At 37.9% G+C, this 13,638-nt stretch overlaps 1 protein-coding gene across 1 annotated transcript; it reads left to right on the top strand.

The window, feature by feature from the left end:
• Window positions 1-838: 838 nt before the first annotated feature.
• On the top strand, window positions 839-11,656 carry LOC108066958 (aminopeptidase N-like). Its single transcript, XM_044394998.1, has 7 exons — window positions 839-1,320; window positions 8,012-8,170; window positions 8,236-8,707; window positions 8,795-9,021; window positions 9,088-9,955; window positions 11,026-11,382; window positions 11,441-11,656. The coding sequence occupies exons 1-7, from the start codon at window positions 839-841 to the stop codon at window positions 11,654-11,656; spliced, it is 2,781 nt and encodes a 926-aa protein (XP_044250933.1).
• The last annotated feature ends 1,982 nt before the right edge of the window (window positions 11,657-13,638 follow it).

Genomic DNA, 13,638 nt, shown 5'->3' with positions numbered 1-13,638 from the left:
GTAAGAAAAGTAAGAAAAGTTTGTGAAAAAATTATTCAAATAATAAATTAAAACATTATAAAAACATTTCGTTTGTCTTCTTTTTATTTATAAAAAGGAATGACCATATCTCCTTATCAGCTTCCGAATTCGATTGGACCAATGACTCACTATACTCATTTGGGTTATCCCAGATGTACGAGCGGGATCTTTATGAGATTGAACTTACCGGCAGCATCGGCATTTCCGGCATTAATCTTATAAAATGGGACAGAACATTTTGCAAATGAAATGATTTCCGTTACTAATATTTCTCATACATTACACTGAGCAACAAGTTCTGATTTGTAAACCCCTGCAAAAGGTATTTAAATTTCAGCTTAAAAAAGTCAAGCTGTAGGTGGCACGCTTAAATATTTGTTTTTAAATCTTAATATTTTTTTTTATTAAAACTATAGTGCATATTATTTTATTTTTGGTTAAAAAAAGATTTTAAAGAAAAAAATCGAAGTCAATCGGATTAGTACAGCTGGAGCCAAGAATTTTTTTTTTTGTAATTTAAATTTTTGACAAACTTAAAATTTTTTTTTTAATTTATTATAATAAAATAATAAAAAAATAAAAAAACAAATAATTGGCTTGGCTCTTTATTGCTTTTAGGCCTTCCAACCTAATTGATTACGATTATGGGGTTTCTCTTATACGAATCTCCATCGATCAGCTGTCCAGCTTATCTCATCGGGACGGTTGAGGCTTTAGCATAAATCACCGTGATGCTACTCACCGCCACTCAGTCTTTGCGGCTCCCAGGCCGCGAACAGATACAGTCTTCGTTTCGATTTGCGTTTCACGTATCACCATGATCGCGTCGGCAGAGTCGGGTGCTTTTCTGGTCACAATGGCCCTGGTGGTTAGCGGATCTCTGGCGGTATCCCAGCAGGAGCGTTCTTTGCGCCTGCCCAACGAAACCTATCCCATTTTCTACCAACTGCACATATCCAGTGATATTCACAAGGGAACGCTGGACTTCTTCGGAAATGCGACCATTGACATAGCCGTTCGGCAGTCGACGAACGAGATTGTGCTGCACGCCAAAAACCTGTCCGATATTCAGATTACTGTCCTCCAGTTGACGGACGAAGGATCCGTAATTGTTCCCGACCTGACGCACACACTCCATCACTCAGCCGATTTCCTCATCATCCATCCAAGGAAGAATTACCAGGCCTTCGAGAAGGGTCAGCGCTATCACCTGGAGATCCTTTACAAGTCCACAATGGCATCGCAACCCGGAGGTCTGTACTACATGGATTATTGGGATCAGGAGAACAATCGCACCTCGTAAGTACATTATGTTTCGTAGCAACAGTTTAGCTCAATTTAAAAGTTGTATGTAAAATATGTTGCTCAAAGGGCTTTTGAGTTTTTGACCACTTTTTATCAACTGGTACCCACTGTATCTTTAAAACGACACTTGCTGTATAACCCACAGTATTAATACAGAATACAACTTAAGTTTGGTACAAAAAATCTTTATAGCAAAGTTAATTCAGTGAAATAATAGTGTAACACAATTTGTACACACAAAAAAAAACTTGGTAAAATCAACTGCAATAATTGTCAAACAGGCCCCAACCAGCAAAATTGTCAATTCTACTAAGTAAATAGTCATTTCACAACAACAAAATACACACAATTAGCAAAGACACAAACCCAAAGCAAAAACAAAATACACGTAACTATTTTAATAGTTACGTAACTATCTTTGTTGGTCAATTTTACCAAGCAAATTTTTTTGTGTGTATGTAATTAATATTTAATAAACAAGTTGTATAGGTCTTGACACATTTAGGTTACACATTTTATATCAGAACTTTAGCATGTTAAAGGTGAGATTGTAAAGACATTTACTCCCTTCAAGATGTGTTTTTTTTTTAGTTCTTTGTAACGGGGAATAACTGACAAAAGGAATAGTCGCACCTTATCAGTTCCCGGTAGATAGTGACAAAAAAATGAGCAATAAAATTGTATTACGCTCAAGTCTCCGATTTCTTTTGAATTTTTTTGTGCAACTTATTCGTATGACTCATGATTTTAGATTAGCCAGATAGTAGGTTGATTTAAGCCGGTAGCACATCCAAATCAATTATTTTGTGGTGCACTCTTTAAATAACACATTTTTTTCACTTCACGAATTCCAAAAATTTTCAGAAGTATGAAAAAGAGGGCGGTCCAAAAAAATGAAATCCTATTCTTACCACTTTGCATGGTAACATGGTAGATTAAAATGAGCAATGTAAGTAAAATGTATGTAAAAAAAAACTTTTTTTGGACTTAGACCTAGCAAAACGTCCTCATATTTTTTTCTAAATATTACTCATACGACACGTAAAACAGTTCGAGTTTGGTAAAAGAAATTCGTTATTCCATTTCTAGTCTTGTCAAATTATAAATATAAAGGAAGAGCAAAACATCAATTAAATGGTTGAAATGTACGCTACCTAGATTAAATAAACTTTTTGATTGAAGGCAATTTGAAAACCTTAAAACGTGCTTTTTCAAAAAATTTATTTTTGAATTTTTTAATTACTTCAATGCTTACCGTATAGGTGAGAGTAGAACCTTAAATATTTCCATACAAGTACAAGAACAAATTACACAGGAACACAAAATTAAACTTTGTAAAATTTCCACGAACCATTTCAAGTTTTCCATGATATTTGGGTGCTCCTGAGTAAAAGTCCTATACAAAATTATTTTCCATCACCTACAGGTTCCGCGGTATAGCTAAGAATACAAAAAACCGATGTTGGTCGACATTTTGAATTACGTGGCCTATATAATTGGACTAACCTTTATTATTTTCGGTAGGACCTACTCTCAATACATCACGGCATTCCTAAAAAATAGTCCCCATTGTGAACCATTGCCCATGTCTTTGGAATTCGACGCCAAAGTTGAAAATCCCAAAATTGTAGAGATTTTTCTGATGTAAAAACAATTCTGAGGATTAAATCTTGAATGGAAGTAATTTTAACTATTCATTGTATCTATTGTTCATTGTATGCTTTAATTTCGGTTTAAAGCGTTTTCATGAGGACATTTTATTGGATTTCTTATACTAATAAAACCTATTTTTTGATTTCATTATCTACTCCTAAATGTTGTCAAATTTTGAATAAGTCATGGCAACCTCTAGAACTAAGAAACTAAAGTACGTTCACTGAACATACATAGAAAAATGTAAATGTTTACTCCCATTCTGTAGGATGCCTTGACTTTTTTAAAATTTGACAACATTTAGGAGTAGATAATGAAATAAAAAAATCGGTTTTATTAGTATAATAAATCCAATAAAAAATATTCTCATTGTAGACAGCCGATTTGTGTGCTTCTTGTTTGATGGTCGCAGCAAAAGTGATCTTTATTAAGCAGAACTCTGCACGCTTAGCCTATTTCACAAGGGTTGGGTACATAGTGTGTGTGAGTGAGATAAGTATAGTGTTACTTGGAGTAACAGGGATGTATATATGTACAAATAGTGTGACCTAACTTAAAGTAAGTGTATGTATGTATAAACAGCTGCTTAGGAATATATATGTATGTATTTTTTTGATATGCATAACAAATATTTATTGAAGAGTGTTATGTGAAACTCAATTCACTTTCACCCATGAAAAAAAAAAATAAAAATTAACAAAAAGTGAATAAAAAGATTGGTTACAAAAGTTTAGCAGTGTTGCAGTCTAGGCGTCTAAGTCTGGAATGAGTATATGTATGTATGTGTATGTGTATGTCTGTGTAACTTATTGCTACAATTCGGCCATCCTGACCGGAGAGCTCCTGATCTCTTAACTATTTACATTTTGTATCCATGGCCGCATATTTGCTACTGCCCAAACTCCCTTATAAGGAAGCCTAGATTGTTGGAACCCTTCAACATCCTCCAAGACATATCTATCGTTACGCAAAACTTTAGTCACTCTATAAGGGCCTTTAAATTTCGGTATTAATTTTTTAGATACGCCTACATGACAGTCGAAATTTTTTATCATAACTAAATCATCTTTCTCACAAGATCATATAACGGCTTAGCTTTTGTTGAGAAGTCTTTAACGAATCGTCTGAAATAGGAGCACAATCCAAGGAAACTTTGAACTTCATGCGTTTTTGTCGGAATAGGAAAATCTTTAACAGCTTGCATGCCTTTTGAATCTGGTTTAATACCCTCTCCTGATATTATGTATCCTAAATATTTTATTTCACTTTGGAGAAACTCGCACTTGTCTAACCTAAGCTCTAACTTGTTATCTACCAATCGCTTAAATACCTCCGTTAATATTTCTATGTGACTCTTACTATCTTTCGTTGCTATCAAAATATCGTCCATATAAATAAGTACCTTGTCGTCTCTAACTAAATCAGCAAAAATTTTATTCACGAACCTTTGAAAAACTGCAGGGGCGTTTCGTAAGCCAAACGGCATTCTAAGCCATTCATATTGACCCATAGGTGTTGTAAAAGCAGTATATTTAATTGAATCTTCGTGCATGTGCACGTGGAAAAACCCATTTTTAAGATCTAACTTGGTAAAAATAATTTTTTCGGAAAGTTTATCAATAAGGTCGTCTATAAGGGGGGTGGGGTAATTATCTTTCAACATGTTCTTATTTAATGTTCTGTAATCTACGCACATTCTTAACTCTCCAGACTTTTTCTTAACTAGGACTATTGGTGACGCATACTCGGACTCGCTTACTCGAATAATACCGTTTTGAATGTAATCATCTAACAAATTCTGGACTTGACTTTTCTCTGCGTATGATAAACGCCTTGGAGGGTAATTGAACGGTTTAGTATTGTCAAAATTCAGTTTCATTTCCCATTTAACTAAAGGTGTCTCCGGTCGTTTTGGTTTCGTATAAAACTTATCAAATATGTCTATCAATTTGTTCTTTAAATTACATTCACACGTATCGCTTATGTTTAACTGATTGCTATCGGTTGGATCAGGATATTCAATTGACATTATTTCTGACTCAAAATTATCGCTGGGCTGACATTTTGCACTCGGACTTAACTCTATCGTTTTGCAAGAATTACCTAATTTTCGCTTGCTTTCATTACATTGCTCTTTATCTTGGAACTTCAAATTATCTTGACTACACATTTTTACCAATTTAATACTATCTGTATTCCCATCCGTTTTAATTCTATCGTTATTGTAATCGTGATCATCTCTATTTATAAACCGAACCTTTTTAATAAATTTAACTGCGCGATCGTTCCTAACTTCCTTGTCATAACCACTAATATCAATACTCTCATTTAAACAATCATTTTCTATACCGCTATTAATAACACAATCGTTTGTAGTCCAACCAATATTCGAGCGATCATTTTCAATACCACTATCACCGAGGCAGTCATTTTTAAGACTACTATCGTTAGAACTATCATTTTCACAACCACTATCATTTGAGCAATCTTTTTCAATATATCGATCATTTAAACACCTATCATTTTCACAATCTCTATCATTTGGGCGATCTTTTTCAATATATCGATCATTTAAACACCTATCATTTTCACAATCATTTGGACAATCATTTTCCCTAACAATCTTAAAGTTACAAATATTCATAAAATCTCTTCCTAAAACAGTACTATATGCCATCGATTTGTTTGCCACAATTAATAAATCAAAATTAAATTTCACTTTATTTATAATAATAAAACAGGATACTTTTCCATATATATCTAAAGGGCTGTGATTTAAGCCAACGTAATTCGTATTATTGTTTTCACTAAACTTAATGCTGTTGCTTCTCAGAATATTTTCAACGCAGGATAACTTTGTAAAACTAATTGGGCTCCCAGAATCGATTAGGCATTCTAAAGACAAACATTGATAAGGTTCTGAATTAAAGAAAATTTTAAACGGTCTCACATATTCGTTGTTGGTTATGTTTTTCTTCTCGGTGCAATGGGATACAAGGTGCTCCAGACTTCCGCATCCGTAGCAAGCTCCGTATGCGCGTTTAGGTTTGCGGCAGTCGGCCGCGAAGTGTCCAATGGAGTTACAGTTGAAGCATCTTATAGCGGGTCCGGGTTGGATTCCGGGTGAAACTTTGGGGCGTCCAGATGCGAAGGATGGTTTTCGCAAAGAAACTTTGGCGAACGCCTGCAACAGCTGTGCAGACGAATTGAAGCAATGCATGTGTGCCTGTTGTCGTAGAAGGGTATCCGGTATTCCTTCGATAATACTGTCGATTAGCTCCTCGTCGTCAATCCGGATGTGCGCAGCCAAAAGTGTTTTGTTGTTGAAATAAGTGGCGAAGTCTTCAGAGTATTGCCACTTTCGCTCCTGAAACTTACGGCGGGACATTATCTTGCTCTCCTTTGAGTGAAAGGCTTCTGCGAGTTGTGTTAAGAGTTCCGGTACTGGTAGGGCGAGCAGATTATCAGAAGAGTGCAACCAAATTTGTGCGCGATCTTTCAGCTTTGACATGACCAGCATGCGAGTCACGTCATCACTCAGATTGTACATTTTGATAATTGCATTAAGTTGTGCGATCCAAGTACTAACTGGTACCTTGTTGTTGGCAGCACCGTCAAAAACTGGAAGCATTTCCTTGACCATGGTCAGCAAAGAATTGTTGTTAGAAAATGCTGTGTTTGATCTGGCAACTTCTGCAACAATATTTCCCGAATCCGATGGGGCAACATTGTTTGGATTTGGTGTGGCAACGCTGTTTTGGAGTTCTGGCAAATTGCTTGTCGAAGATGTGGTCACTCTAATAGATGGCTGACGGCGCGAAACTTCCAACTTGAGCAACTCATTTTCCAATTGGATCATTTCCAAGTGACGCTTCAGAGATTCCAATTCCAGCGAAACTTCTGGAACGTTCATGATACTTGAGACATCGGCGTTGTTGTGGGCATCCAGCGATGAGGTGCCGGCGCCATCTTGTTCTGCTACGTTGTCGGTAGATGTGTTTGGCCTTTCCTCGGATCCAACTTCAGCATCGAATAAATCCTTGGGATCCGGTACTGGGCAAACTCCACGGGCTTCGGGGGGCACGCCATTTAAACGAGCAGCGAGAGTTGCCTTGTTTCCACTTTTTGGCAGCCCAAGCTTTTCTAGCCAGCCCCGAAGTTCTGCTGCTGAATACTCGTCTGCACCGATGATTTCCATGATTTTATTCACTAATTAACAAGTTTCACTAGTGTACTTTTAACTTTTGCTTTGGTTTTTATTGTAGGCAGAGTTTGATATGCGAAAAAAAAAATTTTCGCAGTGATCCCACTTCTGAAATTGTAGACAGCCGATTTGTGTGCTTCTTGTTTGATGGTCGCAGCAAAAGTGATCTTTATTAAGCAGAACTCTGCACGCTTAGCCTATTTCACAAGGGTTGGGTACATAGTGTGTGTGAGTGAGATAAGTATAGTGTTACTTGGAGTAACAGGGATGTATATATGTACAAATAGTGTGACCTAACTTAAAGTAAGTGTATGTATGTATAAACAGCTGCTTAGGAATATATATGTATGTATGTGTATGTCTGTGTAACTTATTGCTACATCATGAAAACGCTTTAAACCGAAATTAAAGCATACAATGAACAATAGATACAATGAATAGTTAAAATTACTTCCATTCAAGATTTAATCCTCAGAATTGTTTTTACATCAGAAAAATCTCTACAATTTTGGGATTTTCAACTTTGGCGTCGAATTCCAAAGACATGGGCAATGGTTCACAATGGGGACTATTTTTTAGGAATGCCGTGATGTATTGAGAGTAGGTCCTACCGAAAATAATAAAGGTTAGTCCAATTATATAGGCCACGTAATTCAAAATGTGGGCAAACATCGGTTTTTTGTATTCTTAGCTATACCGCGGAACCTGTAGGTGATGGGACATAAGTTTGTATGGGACTTTTACTCAGGATCACCCAATTATCATGGAAAACTAGAAATGGTTCGTGGAAATTTTTGGCTGTGTACCTGTGTTATTTAAATCTTAAAGATACATAGCCGCAACGCAATCGGAGCCCACAATGGCACGTCTTATTTTTCCCTGTTACGATGAGCCTGGATTCAAGTCAAACTTTAGCATAAAGGTAACCCACGGAAGAACCTACTCTGCCCTATCCAATATGCCAGTCAAGGAAATTCTGACTCATGGGTAAGTCAATAAGTTTAATTTAAATAATTTTAAAAGTAGTAATCGACTTAGGATTTTACTTATAGCGAACTGAAAACGACCTTGTTTCTTACAACCCCGCCAATTTCCACCTACCTCGTGGCAATCGTCATCTCCGATTTCGAGAGCATATCTGAAACGTATCGCGGAGTCACCCAAAGTATCTACACCTCGCCAACTTCCAAGGAAAAGGGTAGAAGTGCCTTGAAGAATGTCGTAAGAACGCTTGCGGCGTTCGAGGATTATTTCGGGATTTCCTTTCCATTGCCAAAGCTAGATCACGTGGCGCTAAAGTATGCTATGGAAGGAATGGAGAACTGGGGTCTAGTCACTTACAAGGAAGCTAATTTGCTGCAGAACGTATCCACGACCAAAAATAATCCGTTGTGGGGCCAAACTACTCAGAGCCATGAGATTGCTCACCAGTGGTTCGGCGATTTAGTTTCACCGGAGTGGTGGAGCTACACTTGGCTGAATGAGGGTTTTGCCAAATACTTTAGCAATGTGATCACCGATTTGGTGAGTAATTGAAAACTAATTGTGGTTTTTATTTTACATTACAAAAATTGTTTCTCCAAATTTAATCTTTAAATTTTTTACTCATAGCTCTACCCAGATTACAAAATAATGGATGTTTTCATATCCGAAGAGGCTAATAGTGTCTACACTGACGGCCACTCTATCCGACCGATGACCTATTATGTGGAAGAGGATATTATGAAGGTTTTCGACTCCGTCTCCTATTACCGGGCTGCATATGTGATCAGGATGTTCCACAACGCTTTCCGCCAGAAGGCCTTCGTGCGGGGCATTAGCCATTTCCTGGAGAAATAGTAAGATTTTGAGACTGGACAATTGTAATTGGTCAATTAATAATAGCAACCTGCTCTTTTGCCCAGTCGTTATAGCGTGGCCAACGAGCAGAATCTTTTCGACGCCCTGCAGGAAAGAATTCAGGAGGATGAGAACCTTTCGCAGAAGCCATGGGCCTCCCGGATAAGAGAGATCATGCTGTCCTGGACGCACAGCGAAGGGGTGCCCATGGTGATGGTCGCTCGGAATTACGAGAATAACTCCATTACATTTAGCCAGACATCAAATTTAGAAGAGGAAGAGCTCTGGTGGATACCGCTCAACTTTGCCACCTCACGATCGCCCACTTTCGAAACCACCCAAGCGGATATATTCATGCCCCCGCAATCGCAGTATTCTGTATCACTAAAAGATCTTAATATGGAACTCAGCGCCACGGACTGGATCATAGTGAACAAACAGGAGACCGGTTTTTATCGCGTCAACTACGATACGGATAATCTAATGGCCATTGCCAGGCAGCTGCAGACCAATCATTCGGTCATCCATCGTATAAATCGAGCCGGTCTCTTTCTGGATCTTAATCCCCTCATCTATAACAGCAAAATCGAAAAGGCGGCTGTGGTGCTCGAAATGCTGAAGTATCTTGAGATCGAGGAGGATATGCTGATCTGGGAGGAAGCAAAGGAAATCATTTCTTGGTTGACGGAAAGCTTGTTTGAAAAATCCTCACAGAGTCTTCTTAACGAGTTCGTCCGCCGCCTGGTTGGACCCATTTTCACAAGTATTTTTTTGGGACAAAGTTTGAAAGTGTCTCCGGAAAAGAGCGATGAAATCCTAAAAATGGCGTGCTTTGCGGATCTTCCGGAGTGCCTGGCATACACAAAACGTTTGGCCAAGGAGTATTTCATCAATAAACAAGAAAGGAAGCTAGCTTCGGCCAGCCGAAGCTTATATACCCTTGCAGATCATTCCTATTAATTAACAAATCGCAAAAATGTTCAATTTTCGAATATTTATTATTAATTTTCCGATGGTTCCTATGACAGCTATATGATATAGTCGTCCGATTTTGATCAAATTAAAATTGAAATTCGGAATTATTTAAAAAGAGTCATATCCTAGAGTAGAAGATAATACAATAAAAACCAAAGAAGCTAGAATTTATTTCTTATTACTTTTCCATTAATTTTCCGATCGTTCCTATGGCAGCTATATGATATAGTCGTCCGATTTTGATTAAATTAAAATTGAAATTCGGAAATATTTAAAAAGAGTCATATCCTAGAGTAGAAGATAATACAATAAAAACCAAAGAAGCTAGAATTTATTTCCTATTACTTTTCCATTAATTTTCCGATCGTTCCTATGGCAGCTATATGATATAGTCGTCCGATTTCGATAAAATTAAAATTGAAATTCGGAAATATTTAAAAAGAGTCATATTCTAGAGTAGAAGATAATACAACAAAAACCAAAGAAGCTAGAATTTATTTCCTATTACTTTTCCATTAATTTTCCGATCGTTCCTATGGCAGCTATATGATATAGTAGTCCGATTTTTTAAATAATTAATTCGAAATTCAGAAATATTAAAAAAATAACATCCCCAAAAGTAGAAGGTAATATTTCAAAAAACACCGAAGTTAGAATTTTTAAAAGTTTTTTTTTTCCGATTGTTCCTATGGGAGCTATAAGATATAGTTGTCCGATCCGGTCGGCTCCGACATATATACTACCTGCAATAGAAAGAAGACTTTTGGGAAAGTTTCATCCCGATAGCTCAAAAACTGAGAGACTAGTTTGCGTAGAAACAGACAGACGGACAGACGGACAGACGGACAGACGGTCAGACGGACAGACGGACAGACGGACATGGCTAGATCGACTCGTCTAGTGATGCTGATCAAGAATATATATACTTTATGGGGTCGGAAACGTCTCCTTCACTGCGTTGCAAACTTCTGACTGAAATCATAATACCCTCTGCAAGGGTATAAAAAAATGAAACAATGAAATTACGCATTGATTTGTGTATGGGAATCCGTGCTATGAGCGATCAGGAGTTCCACACAAACGTGCTACAAATGACAAAAGTGCAACCGGAGTACTCCAACATCTTGTATGGTGCGCTCTTATACCGGAAAAGTCATCAGCACATATTGGAGTACATGGAAATCCTGCTGGGAAATAATTCAACGCATAATAAAAATCCCAAAAGCACGGGGTATCTCGTGATTATATACAAATATAATCCGTATTCCCAACCGATCATCTGGGAGTATATCGAGCGCAACTACAGGTGGCTCTGCCTGTCGCCTGACTTTTTAGACCATTTCGAAATTCTTGCTGGTCTCGTACCCAGACATCAGAAAACACAAGTGAGTGGAATCTATATTCTCTACTTCAATAATTGATGTGCATTTAAATTTCTTTTAGTTTGCGAGGGTGCGCGAGATCATTGCCAAATACATGAAGGCGGAGGATCTTAATTCAACCCAAAACCTGATTGAGTCCGATTCGCCACTGGTGGGAAAAGGGGCGGAGCGTTTAGAAAACTTTCAGGACAAGTACGAGCAACAGATCCACAATTGGCTGCTTGACGAGATTTCCCAATTATCTGCCCAGAGCAAGCGCGCATCCAGGGGAGGCTAAATGGGGATATAAGATTAATATCTTCGAGTCAAAAAGTCCTTACTAAAATGTAGTATTTTACAGAAAATCAGGTATTTAAAAACCGAAAAAATAATGTAACATAATTCTTCGCCTTTCCCAGATATTAAAGCATCATTAAGTTCGGAAATACAATTTTTTTAAGGACCATCTCGGTATATTCTAAACATTTTTTGCAAACTTTTTAATTTTCAAAACTAATATTTGCGAAGCTAAAAATAGATGCATACCTGGATAATAAGTCGGAAAATATTCCATATGTGGAGGTAAAAAATATGTAAAATGTGTGGGAACCGACCCACGTTGGCAGCTTAAAGCGCGGTGTTCAAAAACTTGGCTAGCAATTTCACGGAAAAAATTCAAATGCATAATGAAGCATGCCAAAGATTGATATATTTTTTGCGGCTTTTGCGGTCACATTGCGGAATCGGTTTGTAATTAGTTTGCAGTTGGTCCGGGTTCGACGACCCGACGACCTGTCACTCACTCGACGAAACCCAGACGTACAAAAACTTCTGTCGCCGCCCGACTGCAGTCAACTGGCCCGAGTTGATTTCCCACAAAAGTATGCCACACACACTGAATGGCTTTGAAGTGCTTCTCTGGGTCTGGGTGCGAATGCGAACGTGAATGTGAACGTGAATGCGAATGTGAGTGCTTTATTCATGACGGCAATGCCTTTGCTGTTTTGTGGCTTTTGGCATGCCACAGAAGTTATGCACTAACCGAGGCCCGGCACTTTGCAAATTTATGCTCTGTCTGGGCCAGTTCTTCTTTAAATGTATTTTTTGGCAGGCCCAAGTTGCCGGCAATTGAAAAGTTGCCCAGTTGCGTGGCCAATAACTTTTTAAACGCCTTGGCAGGCTGGCCCACATCTCGGTCCATCTCGAGATCTCGAGCCGAAAGTCTTCAAACTACATGTGTCCAAAATAAATAATCCTGGGCCGGCTCAGTCGCCTGTCTCCTCACTCCTTTTTGCCGCATGCGAGTGTCTGTGAATCAACACCATTTGTCGTTTGTCAAGTGACAATTGAATGCAATGACTTTTGCCAAATTGATTCTCGACAACGGAACGGAGCAACAATAAAGGCGACAATGAATTCGACTATCGAATGCAAGACACTTCTCCATCTCAGTCTTCGCCTCCCAGTCTGCAGTGGCCCAAGATCCTCCAGATGCGGGTATTTATGTGTGTCGTCGAGATGGTCGCATCTGTGTGAATGGGTTTCGTTTCATTTCATCTCAGTGGCTTTCGTTTCGTTCGCTTAGCCTTGAGTTTTGCCAAAATAGATGGCATATTAAGTATACGCTCAGTGGCACCTGCGACTGGGTGCCAAACAAACTGCGCATCGAGGCCACGCCTAATAACATATAGATGCATAATGGATAACCATATTTAAAAGAAATGGATGGCCGATCCTAAAATAGAAATATCTCGAGGAAGTGTAGGCAGATAAATCAAGAAAAGTAATGATATATTGGGAAACAGAGAGCTATAATCGAATCAAGTAAATTTTATAAATATATTGCTTTTTGTTTTAGGGCTGGTGGAAAGGTTCGATGAGAATAAATTGCTACCTGGCTATAATATATTTTTTAAATCTATTTAATCAACCTTAAAATTATTTGCATGAAATATTTTTTTATTTTATTTTAACTAATTTGATTATAAAATATAAAATCTTTGATGACTTGTATGTAAAGTATTTCGATTTCCCTTAAATAATCCTCCACCTTCCTTAATTTGCATTTTCTTTTCGATAAGCTCAGCACATAGCTGCACACTTCATTTACTTGAAAGTTGCCTAATGAAATTAAAGATCTTCAGAGTCAACAGCACCCAGGAAGTTGCAATTGTCTGTCCTCCGGCGGCCCTTGAGAGTTAGTTTACCATAACCATTTCATTAGGGGCATATCATGTGGCCATTAAAGGTTGGCCCGGACCTCGGTAAACACCTCAAGAT

The sequence above is a fragment of the Drosophila takahashii genome, chromosome 2L, assembly GCF_030179915.1.
Source record: "Drosophila takahashii strain IR98-3 E-12201 chromosome 2L, DtakHiC1v2, whole genome shotgun sequence".
NCBI classification, from domain to species: Eukaryota; Metazoa; Arthropoda; class Insecta; order Diptera; family Drosophilidae; genus Drosophila; species Drosophila takahashii.
Note: the sequence above shows the minus strand (reverse complement) of the source record. Positions and strands in the feature narration are given on the sequence as shown.

Excerpts from the sequence above, each read along its gene's own strand:
- LOC108066958 (XM_044394998.1), top strand. The coding sequence starts at position 839 with ATGATCGCGTCGGCAGAGTCGGGTGCTTTTCTGGTCACAATGGCCCTG. Across the intron at positions 8,171-8,235 it reads AAGGAAATTCTGACTCATGG|CGAACTGAAAACGACCTTGT; the intron begins GTAAGTCAATAA and ends TTTTACTTATAG. Across the intron at positions 9,022-9,087 it reads AGCCATTTCCTGGAGAAATA|TCGTTATAGCGTGGCCAACG; the intron begins GTAAGATTTTGA and ends TCTTTTGCCCAG.